The sequence below is a fragment of the Megalobrama amblycephala genome, linkage group LG22 (assembly GCF_018812025.1).
Source record: "Megalobrama amblycephala isolate DHTTF-2021 linkage group LG22, ASM1881202v1, whole genome shotgun sequence".
NCBI lineage: Eukaryota > Metazoa > Chordata > Actinopteri > Cypriniformes > Xenocyprididae > Megalobrama > Megalobrama amblycephala.
The window spans coordinates 2,993,654-3,017,182 of NC_063065.1; the positions used below are offsets into that span (position 1 = coordinate 2,993,654).

General features: G+C 38.2%; 2 long non-coding RNA genes and 2 gene segments (V, D, J or C); 1 reads left to right on the plus strand and 3 right to left on the minus strand.

Annotated features, from left to right (window-relative positions):
* Positions 1-2,439: 2,439 nt before the first annotated feature.
* LOC125257854 lies at positions 2,440-3,255 on the minus strand. The segment is given in 2 exon segments: positions 2,440-2,970; positions 3,067-3,255. Coding segments are annotated over 2 exon segments (387 nt in total).
* Positions 3,256-4,615: 1,360 nt separating this feature from the next.
* Positions 4,616-5,347, minus strand: LOC125257845. The segment is given in 2 exon segments: positions 4,616-5,080; positions 5,188-5,347. Coding segments are annotated over 2 exon segments (411 nt in total).
* A 3,745-nt stretch (positions 5,348-9,092) lies between these two features.
* Positions 9,093-10,375, minus strand: LOC125257902. The gene is made up of 2 exons (XR_007182478.1): positions 9,321-10,375; positions 9,093-9,234 (listed from the first exon to the last, which is right to left on the minus strand). It is a non-coding gene; the product is annotated as an uncharacterized LOC125257902 (long non-coding RNA).
* A 2,628-nt stretch (positions 10,376-13,003) lies between these two features.
* On the plus strand, positions 13,004-18,502 carry LOC125257888. The gene is made up of 2 exons (XR_007182464.1): positions 13,004-13,267; positions 18,057-18,502. It is a non-coding gene; the product is annotated as an uncharacterized LOC125257888 (long non-coding RNA).
* The last annotated feature ends 5,027 nt before the right edge of the window (positions 18,503-23,529 follow it).

The window sequence follows — 23,529 nt, forward strand, 5'->3', positions numbered from 1 at the left end:
GGCTCTAAAGTATTCAGAATTTGGGTGGATATTTTATTTAACCCATTTTGCCCATTTTTATCAATTTCTTACACGAAGGGTTTTTCCTCCATAGAGATTTCGGTGGCGGCCGCCACCACGTTATTTCTTGCCGCCACCGCCTCACGATGAGGAAATCCAAAAATAAATACTTCAAGCGCTGTCTGTCGGGTGCGCTGGTTTTTCTTATTCTGCGCGACCCATGCTATTTCTGGATCTTACAGTTACGCTAGCACCCCCCACCGTCGTAGCTATGATCGCACCATGCCGCGTGCTCCGCGAGGGGTTACCGCCACTCTCCTTTTTTGGCCAAGGAAAAACCCTGATATTGCTCAATTAAACATGATTGTAGTATCAGTTCTGGCCACAATCTTACATATGACTCCTTTAAACAGACCATCACAGATTAGGGATGTGTCACGATCTTTGGATATTGGAATATATTATTATTAATTATTATTAAAGATAATTTTTGTTGTTCAATTTAATATATTTCTTGCAGTTCAAAGCATCAAGTGTCTTGTATTTTTCTTGTACTTACATTCATTCTTCGTTTTTAATTTTTCTTAGATTGTTTCCTTAAATGAATGGTTGGGCTTACCCAATTATGAATTTAATTATGAATTACCATTAATTATGAATTGCCCAGTTAGGACCAACATAAGATCCTTACAGAGCCCACTTTAAGCTCATATGGGCATTCACGGTTGAATCCTGGTGCAAGCCCACTTTAAACCCCTTTAGGCAGGTGGGGCCCAAATGGGTCTGACACAAATTGCCCGGTTAAGACCCACATAAGACCCTTACAGATCCCACTTAAAACCCACCTGGGTATCCATGGCTGGCCCCCATGTGGATCCCGGGTGCAAACCCACTTTAAACCCCTTTGGGCAGGTGGGGCCCAAATGGGTCTGTCATGAATTGCCCGGTTAAGACCCACATAAGACCCTTACAGATCCCACTTAAAACCCACCTGGGCATCCACGGCTGGCCCCCATGTGGATCCCGGGTGCAAGCCCACTTTAAACCCCTTCAGACTGGTGGGCCCCAAATGGGTCTGACATGAATTGCCCAGTTAAGACCGACATAAGACCCTTACAGATCCCACTTAAAACCCATCTGGGCATCCACGGCTGGCCCCCATGTGGATCCCGGTTGCAAACCCACTTTAAACCCCTTTGGGCAGGTGGGGCCCAAATGGGTTTGGCATGAATTGCCCAGTTAGGACCCACATAAGACTCTTACAGATCCCATTTAAAGCCCATCTGTGTAGCCATGTTGCAAAGCCCACTTTGGACCCCTTTGGGCAGGTGGGGCCCAAATGGGTCTGACATGAATTGCCCAATTAAGACCCATGCAGTACCCTTACAGGTCCCACTTTTAGTACGTCTGGGCTTCCACGGCTTGCCCCAATGTGGATCCCGGGTGCAAGCCCATAATGGGGCCCACATTTGCCGCCCATGAAGCCCTCATCTGGGCCCCACATGTCATTGCTGGCTGGGATGTTTCCTTTGTGATTTTAAACAAAGTTTTACCCACAATTTTAAATGTTGTCGTCTTGAATTGCATGAATTCCTGCACTTTTTGTGGTGATTCAAAACTCCATGATAGTTTTTAAGTTATAATCATAATTAATATTTACCATAATGTGAACGTTATTTTCAACATTTTCTTTTTTCATGTAAAGGAGTTTGTGATCATTAATGTGTTTAAGGAATAATGATGTGATTTTCTTCTTCATGTTGTTTCTCTCGCTGTTGGAGAATTTCTCCCAGTTTTCTCTTGAATCCTAAAGGAAAGCCACTGGTCAGTGTGATTTCTCTGTGAGCGTCCTGCCGCCCTCCAGCGCAGAGATCTCCTCTCTGAACACAGCGACACTGGTGTGTGTGGCCAACAAGGGCTTCCCGTCAGACTGGAGCCTGAGCTGAAGGTGGACGGGAGCAGCAGGTCTCAGGAGAGCAGCGCTGGGCTCCTGGAGAAGGACGGTCTGTACAGCTGGAGCAGCAGCAGGAGTGGATGGAGACACTGTGAGGACACACGGAGCGGCCGGCCTGTGTGAGGAGACGGCAGTGTTCAGAGGAGATCTGCTGCTCTTCTCACTCATGGAGACCAACAGTGTGTTTCTCTGCAGCACATGAGGGACTCGTTCATTCTCCATCAGCTTCAGTCGCTTCATCTGCTCTGCTTTCTGCCTTTCACACAAGACTATGTGTGTGATTTTATTAAACTTCAGTCATTAAATGAAATATAATTGTGTCTTTGAGCTCTTCTTTGTGTCATTTTTGTTTCGGCTCTTTCATTGGATCAGGGCTTTAGCTCATATTTTATAAATAAACTTCACTCAATGGAGCATGAAAACACCTGCAGATACATGATGAAACGAGAACATGCGGCCAAATTATGAACCTCACAGATATAGTGTTAGATACATTTATTAAGATAAAGTGTTAAAATACTTAACGTGAAAAACTGAAGTTAATTCTTTATATTTTAGTTAATATCCAAGAAAATCTTGACTGTTGAGTGTGTGTGAAAGTGTGTGAAAGTGTGTGAGCAGCTGCAGTATCAGTTCAGTCACTGTGACTCTGACTGACGGAGGTTTTTGTACGACTCTTTATCACTGTGTGAACACATTGTTACTGTTGATCCAGTGGTAACTCTGACAGTAATAATGTCCAGCATCTTCAGTCTGGACTCCACTGATGGTCAGAGTGAAATCACTGTTAGATCCACTGCCACTGAATCTAGATGGAGTTCCTGACTGGAGGGTGTTTGCATAATAAATCAGGAGTTTAGGAGCTTCTCCAGGTTTCTGTAAGTACCAGGCTAGAGGTTGAACACTCCAACCCTGATAGACTTCAGGACTGGTTTTACAGGATACAGTAACTGAGTCTCCTGGACGAACAGATTTCACTGCAGGCGTCTGAGTGACTGTCACTTCACCTCTTGATTCTACATCAAGAAGAATTCAGAATTAAATATTTTGACAATATTTCTAGCACAAATAATCAGTTCTAATAGAGTTTGTTTAACTTCAGATTTCCTCACCTGTGAAACAGTAGATAGTTAATATCCAGATGAAGATGGTGATGAAGCTCATGGTTGCTGTTGGTTCAGATTCACAGAGTTATAAAGTTCTTATAAAAACAGAGTTATAAATCCTCCTGAAGCTTGTGCTGCGATGCAAATAATCTCTATGTAAATCTGTGTAAGGGTTCCAACAGATAATGCAAATAAAACTAACAGTGTTTAGGATCTTTTCTCATGTTATGATTCAGAAACATGGAATTATGAGTTTAGAGGCTTTCTGAGGATTTTCTGAAGTTGCATCACTATCAGAAACAAGTACATCACTGTGAGGGCAAAGGTCATTCCAGAGGTCACAGGTCATCAAAACTTAAAATTTCTTTAATCATTAAAAATGCTTTGAGAAATACATGATCATTTAAAAACCCATAATTAGGATATCTAATGTGTGATCAGAACATACATTTTTGGAATTATTTAAGAATTATTTACTTTGATTTGTTATTTATTTAGTTATTACAGTTATATTCTTATTTTTCATGCATCAAGAGACATTTAAAGATTTATAAACTTGTTTTTGTGAAAATCAGTCCAATAATCATTATTTAATGTTGAGAAGAGCTGCTGTTGAGTCTCATATCAGTGTGTGTGAGTGTCATTCGTCTCTTTCTCTGCTGGAGTTTGTGTTCATTTGAGTGTGACGGAGGTTTTTGTACGACGCTTTCACTAGAATGAAGCACTGTGGTGCACTTTCGGTGGAGGAACTAAACTGACCATCAGTAAGTCTCTAAAATTCTCTAAAAATGTTTATATATAATTGTTTTGTTTTTAGATTATTCAAACAAGCATTTTGCAACAATGTTTTAAAAATTATAAAAGTTTAAATAAAAAAATAAAAATATTAACTGCAATATTTCATAGTAAATTTAATTGTTTCATAGTTTCTTTAAATTTGTCTGCTATTTAACAATTACGTTTATATACAGTGATATTTCATGACATTCATCTTTTTTCATTGCAAGGCATATTTCGTGTCGCTTTTAAAAATTTTTTTTTTATTTTACATGTGTATTTTCAGATATTATAATAACTAACATTGTTTTTTAAATATATTGATTGCAATATTTTCTGATATTTTCAATTATTTCTTAAAATACATAATTGTGTCCATAAATTTTGGTAAATTTGATAATTCAGAAATGTTGTAATGCATGAAAGAAAAGTTTGATGATACGGACAAAATAATTCAGTTTTGTAGGCGTCATCATCAGACAAAGAGAAAGATTTGGAAAAATTCATAATTTTATCTTACATTTGCTGATAATTATGATTGTGAGTGTCTTAAGTTAATATTGAAATGCTCATTTAAATTTGTTTTCTACATATAAATCATCAGTTTGTAGACAATGTTTTTAAAATGAGTTTGAGATTAAACTGAACCTTATTCAGAAAAGATGAAATGACTGTAATATTTGCTGTATATCATGTCTACTTCAGAGAACTGATTTATATTTATTCATATATCTTATACTTCATATATTTAGTATCAGTGAATATTTTATTTGAACTGAGAATATTGAAATTTAAATGCAGGATCATTACTATGTGGTTTATGAAAGAAAGCAGTGATGTGGAATTTCTATAAAGATGAAATGATTGTGATTTTTCCTCCATTACTGTGTGTGACATCTGACTAATTGATGATAATCAACATTACAAACACCAAGCCAATTAGTTATGCAGTGGCGACTCATACAGTAATAATGTCCAGCATCTTCAGTCTGGACTCCACTGATGGTCAGAGTGAAATCACTGTTAGATCCACTGCCACTGAATCTAGATGGAGTTCCTGACTGACGGCGGTTGGCCCAATAAATCAGGAGTTTAGGAGCTTCTCCAGGTTTCTGTAAGTACCAGTGTAAATTATCTCCATTGCGCACATCTGTGCTGGTTTTACAGTTGATGTTCACAGTTTGTCCTGGTTGAGCTGCTGTCATTGAGGGACTCTGAGTGACGGTGATCTGTCCTCTACACTCTGAAACACACAACAAGAAGAAAATCAGCAGAAGACATTAATGATCTTTACCAGAACAAGTTCATGTACTGTAGTAAATGTAGTAAATGCAGTAAAGTGAGTGTCACCGTTGAGCAGCAGCAGCAGAGAGCAGATGATCAGAGCGTGTGTCCTCATCTTTACTGGGAATGAGTGAAACTGAAGGACAGTGATGTTGGATTTACAGTCGGACTGACAGACGCTCTGATATTGAGCTCCAATCACAGGGGTGGGACACAAATTCAAAGCGTTTCCTCTCAAATGTGTCTCAGACACTGACAGCAGAGCAGAAATGTTAAGAAATTAAATTTCCCTCATCAAACACTGCTGCAGCAAACTGGATATTTAGAAATAATTGTGACATTTTTGTCTTTATTTTGACTCTCACGATTACATTTATTATTTTAAAGCCACTTTCATTTCATAAATAAACTTCACTCAGTGGAGCATGAAAACACCTGCAGATACATGATGGGAAAAAACAAGAACATGTGGCCAAATTATGAACCTCACAGATAAAAGAATATATAAATGTTTATTTTTTTTTTTTTTTTGAGGTACACATGCATGACAGACACATTTATAGTTATTTTGAGTGTTTCTGGTGTCACAGGATCATCAAACTTTGAGACAGTTGAGTTTGACTAACAGAGAGACGAGGTTTGTTCATATTTATTAGTTTACATCTGAAACATAAATTCAGTTAAAAGTTTAAAATAAATTCGTATCTTGCTCATCAGTTAAAACTTGGTGTCAGTAAGTTAAATAAAACACAAAATACATGCTTAAATAAATACATTTAGTCCATAAATGATGCATCTATATTTTTAATTTGTAGAGTTATGCATAAATAATTGTATAAATATGAATGCATGCATACATAAACAAATAAAGTAATTATTCCAGAGGCTTAGATATGTATCCTTCTTATTTTTCAGTGCAGATATAGACTGTTTTCTGTGAATGTACAAGATTTCAGATTCATTAGTGAAATAACGAGAATAATAATAAAGTGCAGTAAACAGTGAAACTATTCACACTACAGACCAGTGTGTTTATAATGAAGACAATACATTAAAATAATATGTCAGTTTGCAATATCAAGCAGCACAATGAGCTGTTTTATACATCTAAAAATAAGTGTAAGCGGATCATACCGGAAGACACACACTGAATTTAAAAATGATGTTAAACATAAGGTGGTGTCATAGAGGCCCATTCGACCGCTCCGGACACATCGACACAACGGTCAACATGACGCTGTTCATCACTCACACTTACAAATCAATGACTTTCATCAAAAATATCACAGCATTGTGCAGCATATAAACCACTGAGCTTTAAACTCCAGATGGACAGAGGAAAACCTTTCAGAGGTGAGGATGTGCTGGTTTGTGTTTTTGTATAACTCAATATGTAAAATCACATTAATGATCAACTAAATGCTGTGAAAATAGCAGCTAATGTCTGTTGCATATATAGATATTCATATGTGAATGAGGTTATGAAGGGAATGAGGCAGTAGAGGGCGATACTGATTATTCCTTAAATATCTGCCACACATCTTCCTCTTGGAGCTCGTGGACATGCTGGAAATCACTAGAATGAGAGTTGAGGTCTGGACTGTGTTCTGATAGAGGACTGTGTGTGTTCATCAAGTGGAAGTTGATTTGATTGTTTTCTGCAACTATTTATGAGTGTTTGATGTTTTTATACTTGTGATTTATGTCAGTATTGTTGTTCTTTTGTATAATAACCACACCTTGATCCACATGTTGATCCATATCTCAAATAAAAGCAACTAATGGAACTTTGTGTTTTATAATCGATGCCCCACAGTGATTTTACTATTTAACTAGTTCTCATGAAACTTTATTACAGAGGTTGCAGATGCAGTCAGGAGTTCACTTGCTCTCCAGTGTTCACGGACCAGATCTGACTGATCCAATATGGTGGACGACTCACATGTAGATCTCAATCATGTCACTGATCTATAAGAGCACAAAATCTCAAGGCAGATATACATTTTCCACAACATTTTTAATCTAAAGAGGGTATGAATATGAGGAAAATTAACAGTGACACTGATGGACTTTGTCTGCTTCTCTCAGCTAATGCTTTGAATTCTGACCTCAATAATTTATTTAAAAAAGATTAATTTAGATGATTTTATTTCAGATGTTTGTGTGACGATGTTGTTTCAGATCCTCCTTTGAGCAGCTGCAGTATCAGTTCAGTCTCTGTGACTCTGACTGACGGAGGTTTTTGTACGACTCTTTATCACTGTGTGAACACATCTTTACTGTTTGGATAGTGGAAACTCTGACAGTAATAATGTCCAGCATCTTCAGTCTGGACTCCACTGATGGTCAGAGTGAAATCACTGTTAGATCCACTGCCACTGAATCTAGATGGAGTTCCTGACTGGAGGCGGTTTGTAAAATAAATCAGGAGTTTAGGAGCTTCTCCAGGTTTCTGTAAGTACCAGGCTAAATAATGTCCATTAGAACTATAATAATACACATCACTGCTGGTTTTACAGTTGATGTTCACAGTTTGTCCTGGTTGAGCTGCTGTCATTGAGGGACTCTGAGTGACGGTGATCTGTCCTCTACACTCTGAAACACACAACAAGAAGAAAATCAACTCAAAACTTTGACAATATACTTGAAGAAATGAATTGATATCAAACTTGTGCTCCACAAACCTTGAGCAAACGCTGTGAGAGTCCAGATGAAGATGATGATGAAGGTCATGTTGATGAAGATTGTTGTGTGTGTCAGTGATGAAGTGTTAAACTCACAGCACTATAAACACTCTCAGAGCACTGAAGCATCTGATCAATATGCAAATGAACTCATTCTGTATTTAAATGAGGCTCTAAATTCATGTTATATTGCACTACATCACTGCGCCACTAGAGGACGGTGTGAACAGACAGACACACTGATGAACAGGAATGGTCGAGGTGAATAATAATGAGTTAATGCAGTGATGAATTTATTCGATGGGGCTCCAGTGTGTATTTAAACGGTTAAACACTATATATTATAGCACTGTATGCAATTGCGCCACCCAAAGTGACAAACAGGTACTGTAGTCCTGGCCGTAACAGGTTATATGGCCAATGTAAGACAAACTCTTGGTCTTTAGACAGCTTTAATGCACATGAACATCCTCTAGCATAATAGGATTAACTTGTAGCTTGAATTGTTATTGGGATCTTTTACAGCTCAGAAACTTCAATCCAGAAACACTTTGAATCATGTAGTAGACGGTACAGCAATGGCCATGTGTCTTTCCAAATAAAATATGAGTCTTTAATATCTCTTTATGGAAGTATTATTATGTACTATATTAAAATAGACAGATAATATTGTCTCTTTCCTTCAGTTGAACGGCAATACATTCAGTCACGTCTGGCAACTTGACAAATATGTTTTCAAAAGTATAGTATAAAATGAATATTAATATAAAAATGAATGATCTGTAAGTATTTTGGAAATAATTAATTATATTGGGCTTTATTAAACTTTATGAAACTATAATGAATTTAGGCCTATATGCATTTTTTATACTACAAGTCAATCTATTGAACCATTTACAGACTTTCATAAAGAGATCTGAAAGGATTTGTTGTCCTGTGGCTCCCTCTGGTGGACAGCATTAGTATTATGACCTTCATCTCTGAATCCCATTCATATAAATGACTGATTTAAAAAAAGGTTCCTGAAACTCGGCATGTTTACTCAGAAAGTCTTGTTGTCCATGTGTATGAAGTTCTGTGAATTTTGGATTCAAACATTCAAACTGATGGAAACTGATAGAAAAATAGATTTCTTCTCCTGTGGTTCCCTCTAGTGGACAACATTAGTACAACATGTTGTAGTCCGTCAGCCATTTTGAGTTGCTAAAACTTTTTTTTGATCTCCTAAACCACTTGAATGATTCACACAAAATTTTGCATGTCATCTATAGACACTAATGACAAAAGTTATCAAAAGGATTTTAATTAGTCAAAGCGTTTAGAAGATAGTTCATTTAGCCATGGCTCAATACACTTATAAAACTATATCTTCTCAACAATCTGATGAATCCAAATTCTGTTGATCACTTGTTTGATGTCTTCAGGGTATCTAGATGATACACAGATAAATTTGGGGTTAAATAGACAAATGGTCTAGGATGAACCCTTCAGTGTTTGGATTTCTGATAATCTCACCTGTGCTCGATATTCTCAGTCGTCTGAAGCTCTAAAATGATGTTATTGACTTCAAATCTTCTCATCTGCTGCAGCCTCATATTTGTGAATGAACTTATTCAGTGTTTCTAGCACAAATCACTGTGACTCTGACTGACGGAGGTTTTTGACTCTTTAACACTGAACCAGGATAGAGGTTGATGATCCCAACTCTGATAGACGTCAGGACTGCTTTTACAGGACATGGTGAATGTGTTTCCTAGATGAACAGATTTCACTGCAGGCGTCTGAGTCGCTTCACCAACTGATTTATTATTATTGATAATGTTTCCTGAGGTGCACTTATAATGTTAATATGATTTTTACATCAAATAATTGTAATAATTTAGAAATAAATGGCTATTTCCACTCTGATTTTAGAGCTCTGATTGTTTACATGTGAAACCTTCTTGAATACTATCACTACATTTTTACTATTACAGCTGTCTAAATGAACGAATGGTGAAAAGTGTTGATTATTGTCTTATATTTCGATCTGTTCATCACAGGGAAGGTTGCAGTGATGAGAAACTGAGCAGATGACAGACAGTCTGTTGATGGTGTGAATGCAGTGATCTCGTCATTACAACTAAATTTCTGCACTCCAGAAATGCTTTCACCATAACTAACAATGCAAACACGATGTAAATCCAGTCAGAGATTGATTGTGTATTGTAAGAGCGTCACTGATTATAACAGGAGTTTTGGGAAGTGTCCAGATAAACTCTCGCTGTGTGATCGACAGCTTCAGTTCCTCAGATCTTTACTGTATAACTAAGATTAGGAAGAAAAAATAATAAAAGTACATGATCAAAAATATCTCTGACTTTAAAATACTGAGTGAGTGGAAATGAGGATAAATAAACCATAAATTGTATAAAAATGATGATAACATCAAAAGAATTTCTAATTATCTGAAGAAATACTGATGAAGCTCAACGAAGCTGATATTAAGATCATATTTGTGTTTCTGCACTGTTGAGTGTGTGTGAAAGTGTGTGAAAGTGTGTGAGCAGCTGCAGTATCAGTTCAGTCACTGTGACTCTGACTGACGGAGGTTTTTGTACGACCCTTTATCACTGTGTGAACACATAGTCACCTGCACAACCACCATAAGAATCTGTTCTGCAATTGTAACTCTGACAGTAATAATGTCCAGCATCTTCAGTCTGGACTCCACTGATGGTCAGAGTGAAATCACTGTTAGATCCACTGCCACTGAATCTAGATGGAGTTCCTGACTGGAGGGTGCTTGCTTCATAAATCAGGAGTTTAGGAGCTTCTCCAGGTTTCTGTAAGTACCAGCTGAAATAGTATGTCCCATAAAAACTGAACACATCTCTGCTGGTTTTACAGTTGATGTTCACAGTTTGTCCTGGTTGAGCTGCTGTCATTGAGGGACTCTGAGTGACGGTGATCTGTCCTCTACACTCTGAAACACACAACAAGAAGAAAATCAACTCAAAACTTTGACAATATACTTGAAGAAATGAATTGATATCAAACTTGTGCTCCACAAACCTTGAGCAAACGCTGTGAGAGTCCAGATGAAGATGATGATGAAGGTCATGTTGATGAAGATTGTTGTGTGTGTCAGTGATGAAGTGTTAAACTCACAGCACTATAAACACTCTCAGAGCACTGAAGCATCTGATCAATATGCAAACACACTCCAGATCATTTACCTGAAGACAGTCACTCATTAACAGTGAAGTGAACATCTAGTAAAAATCAGTCTTTTTAATATCATTCAATCTTATAATAGACTAACTGTTACAAATCCTTCATTTCAATTCTGAACAGATCAAGACCAACTTCAGTATATTAATCTGAATATCTGCTGTGAGATATTTAGAAACCAAACTGATGTTGGCAGTAAGTAAATCATCAGATAATAATATCAATAATACAACAGCTGACTGTTAAATACTTTGTAGCACTTTATAGAAATGAAGCACTTTCAACTTGTTCATATTTTTAAATATTTTTTGTGCAGTTACACATTGAATGTTTGTCAGTAAACACTGTAAAGATGATTTTCTTTATTTTCATTGGATCATTCTGAACTAATAACAATCATTTCTGTCATTTCTACTTGATTTTATGAATTTTCAGCTCTTTTTTCATCACAGATAATTCAAAAATTATAAATGGTTAAGAGTGAAAGAAAATAACACCAGGTTGGTATTTTGGCACCACTTGACAACAATTAAACTTAAAATGTCAATTTTAGTGTGTTGATGTTTTTACTAAAGCTGTTTTAAAGGTGCAAATTGATCGATTTTTTAATAGTCGATTGTTAAATTAACTTTAATATTTCCAAACTGAAAATTATGTTCATTATTGTATTTTCTCTTAATGAAGCAGCTCTGTCTGACACATCAGGAGAAAAAAAGGTTCATATTTGAGGAAATTAACTTTAAAGTTATAATGGATGAGACACACAATGTTTCCTTTGTGATTTTAAACAAAGTTTTACCCACAATTTTAAATGTTGTCGTCTTGAATTCCTGCATTTTTTGTGGTGATTCAAAACTCCATGATAGATTCTTTTTATATCATAATTAATATTTACCATAATGTGAACGTTATTTTCTCTTTTCATGTAAAGGAGTTTGTGATCATTAATGTGTTTAAGGAATAATGATGTGATTTTCTTCTTCATGTTGTTTCTCTCGCTGTTGGAGAATTTCTCCCAGTTTTCTCTCGAATCCTAAAGGAAAGCCGCTGGTCAGTGTGATTTCTCTGTGAGCGTCAGCGCAGAGATCTCCTCTCTGAACACAGCGACACTGGTGTGTGTGGCCAACAAGGGCTTCCCGTCAGACTGGAGCCTGAGCTGAAGGTGGACGGGAGCAGCAGGTCTCAGGAGAGCAGCGCTGGGCTCCTGGAGAAGGACGGTCTGTACAGCTGGAGCAGCAGCAGGAGTGGATGCAGACACTGTGAGGACACACGGAGCGGCCGGCCTGTGTGAGGAGACGGCAGTGTTCAGAGGAGATCTGCTGCTCTTCTCACTCATGGAGACCAACAGTGTGTTTCTCTGCAGCACATGAGGGACTCGTTCATTCTCCATCAGCTTCAGTCGCTTCATCTGCTCTGCTTTCTGTCTTTCACACAAGACTATGTGTGTGACTTTATTAAACTTCAGCCTTTAAATAAAATATAATTGTGTCTTTGAGCTCTTTTTTGTGTCATTTTTGTTTCGGGTCTTTCATTGGATCAGGGCTTTAGCTCATATTTTATAAATAAACTTCACTCAATGGAGCATGAAAACAGTTATAAATCCTCCTGAAGCTTGTGCTGCGATGCAAATAATCTCTATGTAAATCTGTGTAAGGATTACAACAGATAATGTAAATAAAAATAACAGTGTTTAGGATCTTTTCTCATGTTATGATTCAGAAACATGGAATTATGAGTTTAGAGGCTTTCTGAGGATTTTCTGAAGTTGCATCACTATCAGAAACAAGTACATAACTGTGAGGGCAAAGGTCATTCCAGAGGTCACAGGTCATCAAAACTTAAAATTTCTTTAATCATTAAAAATGCTTTGAGAAATACATGATCATTTAAAAACCCATAATTAGGATATCTAATGTGTGATTAATACATACATACATACATTTTCTGAATTATTTAAGAATTATTTACTTTGATTTGTTATTTATTTAGTTATTATATTCTTATTTTTCATGCATCAAGAGACATTTAAAGATTTATAAACTTGTTTTTGTGAAAATCAGTCCAATAATCATTATTTAATGTTGAGAAGAGCTGCTGTTGAGTCTCATATCAGTGTGTGTGAGTGTCGTTCGTCTCTTTCTCTGCTGGAGTTTGTGTTCATTTGAGTGTGACGGAGGTTTTTGTACGACGCTTTCACTAGAATGAAGCACTGTGGTGGACTTTCGGTGGAGGAACTAAACTGACCATCAGTAAGTCTCTAAAATTCTCTAAAAATGTTTATATATAATTGTTTTGTTTTTAGATTATTCAAACAAGCATTTTGCAACAATGTTTTAAAAATTATAAAAGTTTAAATAAAAAAATAAAAATATTAACTGCAATATTTCATAGTAAATTTAATTGTTTCATAGTTTCTTTAAATTTGTCTGCTATTTAACAATTACGTTTATATACAGTGATATTTCATGACATTCATCTTTTTTTCATTGCAAGGCATATTTCGTGTCGCTTTTAAAATTTTTATTTTTATTTTACATGTGTATTTTCAGATATTATAATAACTAACATTGTTTTTTAAATATATTGATTGCAATATTTTCTGATATTTTCAATTATTTCTTAAAATACATAATTGTGTCCATAAATTTGGTAAATTTGATAATTCAGAAATGTTGTAATGCATGAAACAAAAGTTTGATGATACGGACAAAATAATTCAGTTTTGTAGGCGTCATCATCAGACAAAGAGAATGTAGCGTATGCACACGTATCAGGATAATCAATAAACTTTGGAGTTTTCAGAATGCTTTTAACCTGATGAACTGTGTTCGTTAATCACTAAGTCGGCTCCGACCAGTCTGCAAAGATGAGCCCATTTGACATCTTTGTGGCCTGGGCGAGGTAAGACAGTGGACCCAATTTCCTAGCTTTTGGAACATCAAAGGATCAACCCCCGGTTGTGGGCAAGAAACTCAGCGCCAGAGACTGACCAGACAAATTCCACACACACACCCCACACACACACACAGACACACACACATATACAAACATGCCTAGAGATGGTATGTACAGTTATTCTCAAGATATGACTGTGCCAAAGTGTACCCGCTATATTTTAAGTGCATATATGCTTCCTAGTGTTTAGATTTTAGAGTTTAAATGACTGTAGCCATTCTAGTTTCATTCCTATTAATGTAATTTTGTCTGTAAACCATAACTTCTTCTACATGTTTCGTTTATATGTCAAGTCTAGATTCTTTTGAAAGCTGTTCATCTGATTTATTCCATAATGTATGTCACACTGCTGACAAATGCATTGTACTATTTTTAATAGTACTTCGAAGGAAAATGAACACTAATCCTATGGCGTTATTTTACTGTCTAATGTCGAGAGCACATTATTGTGACGCGAGAGCATATCAATGTAATGCGCGAGCGCAAATCTGTCCGCTCGCGCGCGGATTTCCTTTGCTCTCGCGCAAATCTGTCCGCTCGCGCGCGGATTTCCTATGCTCTCGCGCAAAACTGGACGCGCGCTCTCAAATATACAGGGCTCTCTCATGAACTGCCTCTCCTCTAGCTCAGATATTGCGTGTGCACACTCAAACTGTTTCCTGCGTGCTCAAACGTGACCTGCGCGCTGAAACTGCACACGTGCGCTCACGAATCTCTCCGTGCTCTTGCAGAAATTAATTTGCTTTTGGATTAAACGCTGTCAAAAGTTATCAACCAATCAGAAGAGACGACTGATCCATGTAAATGATACGTGGAATCTTATTGGCTGAGAGTGAACTGCGCCTGGAATTCTTTCGACAAAAATGGATATTTCATAATATTTATCAAATGTAACCTAGTAACTGCATCACATTACAGGTCAAACCCCAATTTATCTAAACAAACAAACAAAAAATGTTTCTTAAAGTTATTGTGGTCATACGTTTTGTGTTGAAATTTATATAAAAAATAGGTAACATTTTACAATAAGGTTTTTATTTGTTAACATTAGTTAAATGTATTATCTAACATAAACTAACAATGTGCAATACATTACTGTAATTATTAATCTTTGTTAAGGTTAAAAATACAGCTGTTTGTTGGTTGTTTACTTCACAGTGCATTTACTAATGTTAACAAATACAACTTTTGATTTTAATAATGTATTAGTAAATGTTGAAATTAACATGAACAAATATTAATAAATGCTGTAGAAGTGCAGTTCATTATTAGTTAATGTTAACTAATGCAGTTAAATAATGTTAATGAAACCTTATTGTAAAGTATTACCAACAAATATCTTCTGATTTAAGACCGAACAAGATCAGGTCAGATCATCATTCCCTTAATACTTAAAATGTGGAGATCACATATACCACCATAGTCAATTTCTTTTGAGGTCGGGTATAAAACATGACATACAAAAATACTTAAGCTCGTATGTATGCATGATTAATCAAAATAAAACGATCTTATTCCTAAATGACAATGATTCGGTTATGTCTATTAAACCTTTGAAATTACGAACATATTGGAATATTTAAACCTGGTTTTGCATTGCCGCTGAAAGCAGTGGTCATAAACTATATGTTTTAAACAGCTTCACAAAGCGTTTTCAACAACACACTATTGCTACTTCTGTGTTGCAAACATTAAATAATAATGCAAGTATTGCAATAACAATTTATAGTCCGAATATACACTGATTTTAGCAATAAATGACCTTTGAAACTAATGTTATTACACTGTTCTGCCAGTAGGTGGTGACCAGTGACTGTTAAAATGTATTTGATGATCAGAATTATTAATTCAAGAAATTCATTTAAAAACACTGGACGAATCATATCTTCATTAATTTCAAACGATATTGTAATGAATTCATTTAAATTAATACATATTTTTTAAATAGGCTTTATAACATTTTACACATTTCTAAATAGATTGATTTATAACATTATTAGTTGTTTAATCTTTGTTTTTAATTAATGTTTAATTTAATGTTTTGGTCCATGATATTGGCTAATATGATGGTTTTTGATAAATCGTTCAGTGGGGTTTGACCTGTAATGTGATAGCTTATTAATATAGAAAACATCCAAGCGCCCCATTCCAAGCCATTTCTAAGATATGTCCTGCATTTTGATTAATATTATTAAATATTATTAAATTGTAAAGAAATGAAATATCCATTTTTGTAGAAAGAATTCCAGGCGCAATTCAATCTCAGCCAATAAGATTCCACGTATCATTTTCATGGATCAGTCGTCTCTTCTGATTGGTTGATAACTTTTGACAGCGTTTAATCCAAAAGCAAATTAATTTCTGGAAGAGCACGGAAAGATTCGTGAGCGCACATGTGCAGTTTGAGCACGCAGGAAACAGTTTGAGTGTGCACACGCATCTGAGCGAGAGGAGAGGCAGTTCATAAGAGAGCACTGTATATTTAAGAGCACGCGTCCAGTTTTGCGCGAGAGCATAGGAAATCCGCGCGCGAGCGGACAGATTTGCGCGAGAGCAGAGGAAATCCGCGCGCGAGGGGACAGATTTGCGCAAGAGCAAAGGATATCCGCGCGCGAGCGGACAGATTTGCGCTCGCGCATTACATTGATACGCTCTCGCGTCACAATAATGTGCTCTCGACATTAGACAGTAAAATAACGCCATATAATCCAACCTTGTAAATCATGCAAATGAGTTTGCAAGACAAAAACAAAGGGAAAGCTTTCCCGCCAACTTTGCACCCATGTTATTGGCTACCCCACCTCAAGGAGGTGTGTCGGCTTATCTGTCATAAAAGCAAAGACGCACAATCTCTTGGGTGTTCTCTCCCGATTGTCTCACGAGCATCTCGAGCACGTTTTTCCCGGACCTCTCCGGTGACCACGCGCTGCCACCGCGCTCAGCTTCGGGATCGCCATCTTCCAGCGAAACTCACTCTCGTCCTCAGTTCAAACCTTCCCGCTGAACGGAGGAAGCCAACGAACTGCACCAGCGCTAACCTGAAATTCGACACACGCAACCAATGCAAGTATACTGCCGTTTCTCAATCTTAGATGATGAAACTGATTTCCGTGCTGGCTTAGGACTGGTTGTGAGTTTGCTACTTGCCTTCTCTCTTTCTTCTCTACTTCTATTCTTGTACATAGGTGTGTATTTTCTTGTATATTTAGATGTATAACCTCTGTATTCGTAGTTTGCATATATTAAAACGTTATTCATGCTCGATTGTTCTGTTTGTTCTTTCAGCTGAAAACCCAAGTCACTTTAACGTTTTTCGATCGTTTTATGCTTTGATGTTATAATAGCAGGTTATTTTCATGGCCAGATAACTTTGTTTATAATATTCTGTGAGGGACTTAGTTTGCTGGACAAACTAACAGTTTCTCTAAATAATTATTAGACCAGAACTAATCATATATGTAATTGATTATAATTCGTTGTAATTGATTCACGATATATGTTTAATTCCCCGTTGGGTCGATATATGAATCATAATTTATTCATAACCTTATGAATTATTATATTCATATTTCATCCATAAATTGATTAATAACTGTACGAACCGCTACATTCGTTACAAGAACGATTTGGAAAAATTCATAATTTTATCTTACATTTGCTGATAAATATGATTGTGAGTGTCTTAAGTTAATAATGAAATGATCATTTAAATTTGTTTTCTACATATAAATCATCAGTTTGTGGACAATGTTTTTAAAATGAGTTTGAGATTAAACTGAACCTTATTCAGAAAAGATGAAATGACTGTAATATTTGCTGTATATCATGTCTGCTTCAGAGAACTGATTTATATTTATTCATATATCTTATACTTCATATATTTAGTCGCAGTGAATATTTTATTTGAACTGAGAATATTGAAATTTAAATGCAGGATCATTACTATGTGGTTTATGAAAGAAAGCAGTGATGTGGAATTTCTGTAAAGATGAAATGATTGTGATTTTTCCTCCATTACTGTGTGTGACATCTGACTAATTGATGATCTAAAGACGTTGGTGTTGTTTGTGTGTGTTTGTGCAGCTGGTCCCGCAGTGAAGCCCTCCGTGTCTCTGCTGCCGCCCTCTTCTCTGCAGATCTCTGGAGACTCAGCCGCACTGCTCTGCCTGCTCAGCTCTTACTCTCCACAGGGGGCGACGGTGAGCTGGACGCTGGAGGTCAGCGAGGGGGTCCAGACCAGCGCAGAGAGCGAGCGGGACGGACGCTACAGCCGCAGCAGCGTCCTGAGCCTCAGCAAAGCACGCTGGGAAGGCGCGGATCGCTTCGTCTGCAGAGTAAGACATGACGGAGCTGATCACGAGGCCTCGTTCCTCAAGAGCTCCCAGTGCTGATGTTTCTCCGGTCCAGACGAGCCGTATCTGAGCGTCCGGCAGGATTCACAGCAGTCACGTGATTTACAGCTCAATACTGAAGCAGTCTTTCAATGTGCTGCCATTGCTGTTCATTCAATAAAGCTTCTGAACGCGTTACATTTGTGTCCGACTGCATCATTGATCAGTGTGTCGTTCATTCAAAGTCCTGCACTAAAGTTTCAGCTGCTTTTGATTGATTGTAATAGTTGAGAACAGCTGCATTTAGCAGGAAATGTCAAATGAAGCTCTTGGGGTTTGAACATGGTCACTGGAGACGGAGCTGCTCTATTCTGAGAGGATCACAATCACTAAACCTGCCAATGCAAATGTGATTTTCACCTCAAACTCACAGTTTCACTCTTTGATTGGTTCAACGCTCTCAACTGGAACACTTTCACTTCTGCTCATGAGAAATGAGTTATGAGTAATACATTTAGAAACAGCTTTAGATGAAGGAGCTGCTTGAAAAACATCTGCATGTTACTGATACACCATGACTTTAGTGTAGTTTAATGCTGTGGTTCCCAAAACGACCCCCGAGACAGCGAGGGAGGGGTCGCGAGATGATTTCCAGAAATAAAAAATAATAAAATAAAAATTAAACCATTAGAAATAGCATATTTTATCAATAATTGTAACAAAATACTAAAAATAGTAGTTAAAAATCAAAAATCATGCAAATAAAAAGCCATCAACCTTTCGATTTTCCTTCCTCTCGACCGTGACTCCTGAGGTGATTACAACAGATTAACGGCATAGCATCAGTTAGCAGGTCAGTTTACAGCACCATGTTAAACATTCTGATATTCTTTAGGCTTTAAGCTTTGGATATTATTTTGTCTAAATTAAATGTTGGTTAATATCGACCAAAGACAATGCAGGGAGGCCAGCGGAGGAGAGCGTAGAAGCACCGCCGTCATGCCTTTGCAGTTCATATGCAGCACGCGCTATTGTGTTTTCACAGATGCCACGTTTGCAGTGCGCAACTGATCCATGGCTGTATATCACAAAACAATACATTTACTTAATTTTATTTCAAATCCAAAAGTTGTTACTGAATATGGCTGGTCAGATGTCACGTTTAAACGCGCTACATTTAAACGTTTATTCATTTCTTTACTATATATGAAGTAATACTTTAGATTTATATATTATGTTTCTCACGGAAGTGGCAGAACATTTAGGCTAAACGTAAGCTTTATGTTGAAATCAAAAACATTTTAAATTAAAACTTAAAATAGACAAAAACAGGCGATCTTTTCACCTTAACGAAGAGACGAGTGCTATCGTTTATGTCTCCTTGTTCACCTAAATGCCAGGTAAGGTGCCATTTTTCTTGCTTTACCCGAGGCAAAAAAGTGAAGTGTAAATGTGTAACAGAGACTTAGATTGTATGCATCAAGGGTGACCACCTGGCTATTAATCTGTTGCAGGACAGATGTGATTTTGCGGGACAATGCGGGACACGTGAGACAGATACATTTAAAACTGCTATGTAAATATTGATTTACATTTGTTGGCAAACTTGGCATATTAATGTTTCTGCCACTGGGTGCCCACACTATAATGTTACGCTTATGGCAACATTAAATCCTGGAGAGAAGACAATTCTAGATTTACGGCTGCACATGCAGGAGGACAAAGTTTGAGCATGCAGATGTAATATATCTGAGCGAGAGCGCGCGCGCATCCAGTTTTGTGCAAGGGAATCCGCATTTGATGCGCCCTTGTGATACAATGCGTTCTCGACATTTTTCAATATATAATAATGCCATAGAACCCGCATTAAAGGTGCCATCGAATGTTTTTTTACAAGATGTAATATAAGTCTAAGGTGTCCCCTGAATGTGTCTGTTGGAGTTTCAGCTCAAAATGCCCCATAGATTTGTTTTAATTAATTTTTTTAACTGCCTATTTTGGGGCATAATTAGAAATGCGCTGATTCAGGTTGCGGTCCCTTTAAATAACGCGCTCTCCGCCCCCGGAGCTCGCGCTTGCCTTAAACAGTGCATAAACAAAGTTTACACAGCTAATATAACCCTCAAAATGGATCTTTACAAAGTGTTTGTCATGCATACTGTATGCATGCGTCAGATTATGTGAGTATTGTATACTGTTATATTGTTTACATTTGATTCTGAATGAATTTGAGGCTGTGCTCCATGGCTAACGGCTAATGCTACACTGTTGGAGAGATTTATAAAGAATGAAGTTGTGTTTATGAATTATACAGACTGCAAGTGTTTAATAATGAAAATAGCGATGACTCTCTAGTCTCCGTGAATACAGTAAGAAACAATGGTAACTTTAACCACATTTAACAGTACATTAGCAACATGCTAATGAAACATTTAGAAAGACAGTTTACAAATATCACTAAAAATATCATGTTATCATGGATCATGTCAGTTATTATTGCTCCATCTGCCATTTTTCGCTGTTGTTCTTGCTTGCTTACCTTGTCTGATGATTCAGCTGTGCACATCCAGACGTTCTGCCCTTGTGTAATGCCTCGATCATGGGCTGGCATATGCAAATATTGGGGGCGTACACCCCGACTGTTACGTAACAGTCGGTGTTATGTTGAGATTCGCCTGTTCTTCGGAGGTCTTTTAAACAAATGAGATTTATATAAGAAGGAGGAAACAATGGAGTTTGAGACTCACTGTATGTCATTTCCATGTACTGAACTCTTGTTATTTGACTATGCCAAGATAAATTCAATTTTTAATTCTAGGGGCACCTTTAAATGAACTATAAACGTGAGAAGAAAGTCATGTCTGAACGTCGCAATTTTGTATTGGTTAAAACAAATGGAGACTAGCCTATTGTTATGGTGAAATACCATATATGGTTTGTATCCTGTTGTGACGTGAATTCCGGCACGCGTGCTGTTGGCGCTATGCCATGTTAATAAAAGACGCAAGTTGATTCAGCTCCTGCTTGTTTATTGCATAAAACACAAACATGGTGTCAGAAGTAAGCACTAGATCCTGAACATGGCCTCAAACAGCATTCCTGCCCCTGAGGGCATGCGGATGTCAGGAGACATATAAAAAAACTGGGATAATTTCAGAGCGGAATTTGAAGACTATGAACTAGCTACCGGGCTAATCGAGAAGCCCAAAGAGGTGAGAGCAGCAGCACTGCGGCGATTAATGGGTAATGAATGTCGTCACATTTACAGTCATAACATTGTGTTGAGCGAAGAACAGACGAAGGACCCAAAAGCCATACTTGATGCACTGGGAGACTACTTCAAGCCTGCAGAGCTGTGAAACTCCGACTGAGCGAAAAAAAGTTGCAATTCAAACTGAAAGCGGTGCACTTTCATGGACACATATTATCAGCAGAAGGGTTACGTATTGACCCGGAAAAAACGAAAGCAGTCTTGGCAATGCAGACACCACAGGATGTAAAAGCAGTTCAGCGTTTCATCGGATTTGTGACGTACCAGGCCAAGTTCCTCCCGCGGCTTTCAGAGGTATGTGAGCCGCTTCGCAGGCTTTTGGACAAAGACGTAGCGTGGCATTGGCACTCTAAGCTCGACGAGGCGGTTTAAGAAATAAAACGTATGATTACGGACACGCCCGTTTTAAAGTATTATGACATTGACAAGCCAGTGACAATACAAAGAGACGCCAGCAAGAACGGCTTGGGCTGCTGTCTGCTGCAGCAGGGACAACCTGTGGCCTTCGCCTCTCGGGCACTCACGCGAACCGAACAAAACTATGCCCAAATTGAGAAGGAATGCCTGAGTATCGTGTTCACATGTCAGAGGTTCCATCACTATCTGTATGGCAGGAAGATAATCACGTCTGAAACCGACCATAAACCCCTCATGACAATTTTTAAGAAATCGCTCCTGAGTGCTCCCAAACGCCTCAAAAGCATGATGTTGCAGCTGCAAAATTACAACCTGAATGTTGTGTATAAGCCTGGGAGATGTACATAAGTGATACGCTGAGCAGAGCAGTGCTCGACAAGCAGGTGTTCAACGAGCCCGGACCACAACAGCATACTGTGCGCACCATGGACAGCGCTGAAGCCGTGTTCTCACTCATAGACCAAGCCCTACACCTCAATGTGACTGACACCAGTCTCCGTCAAATTGTAGCTGAGACCAAAGCTGATGACGCATTGCAGGAGCTGGTAAAGATCGTGCTGACAGGCTGGCCAGAGTGCAAAGAAGATGTATGCGCACAATCAGCATAAAGAAACGATGATGTCCCATGAAATCCCTGTGCGCTCCTGGCAAATTGTTAGCATGGATCTGTATGCGTACGGTGGCAGAGAATTTCTTGTTATAGTGGACCACTACTCAGATTACTGGGAAATTGATCAGTTGCCAGATCTGACAGCGGACACAGTCTTTACGCGCTGTAAAGTGCAGTTTGCACGTTATGGACAGCCAGATCAGGTGATCACTAACAACGGGCCACAATTCGCTTGCGAACAGTTCAGAAAATTTGCGGCACAGTGGGGGATTATACATGTCACATCTTTACCCCAGCACCCAAAATCGAACGGAAAGGCTGAATCTGCGGTGAAGATTGCGAAATCACTCTGTAAGAGGGCAAAACTAGACGGAACAGATCCATGGCTGGCAATTTATACACTGACGAAACACGCCCACAGATGGAATGGACAGCAGTCCTGCGCAGCGACTTATGTCACTCCCACAGACTTAGGACGGGACTTCCCACGGCAAACAGTTTGCTTTTCCCCAAGGTGGTCGAAGGAGTTTCAGAGAAACTGCGGTGGAAACGACGAAATTCCATTACGACGCAAGAGCCAAAGACCTTTCAGAGCTTAATGTCGGCGAACACATTCGGATGAAACCACTGCCTGGAGACCGCATGGGCCAGTGGTGGAGAGGCCAGTGTCTGGGAAAGGTGAATCCGCGGGCTTATGTGGTGGGTTTGGATGGCATATTATACAGGCGCAACCGTGTGGATTTGCGGAGAGCTGAGCAAGCTCAAGAACGAAGGCAGCAAGTGTTTGACGGGCCTACAGAGTTCGGAACCCCTATCATTACACGCAGCGGCCGTCAGTCACGGCCACCACAGAGACTTGACCTGTGAGATTTGCTAAGTGTCTTAGATAGATTATCGCACCAGGAATGCAGTTTAGTTTCCTAATAC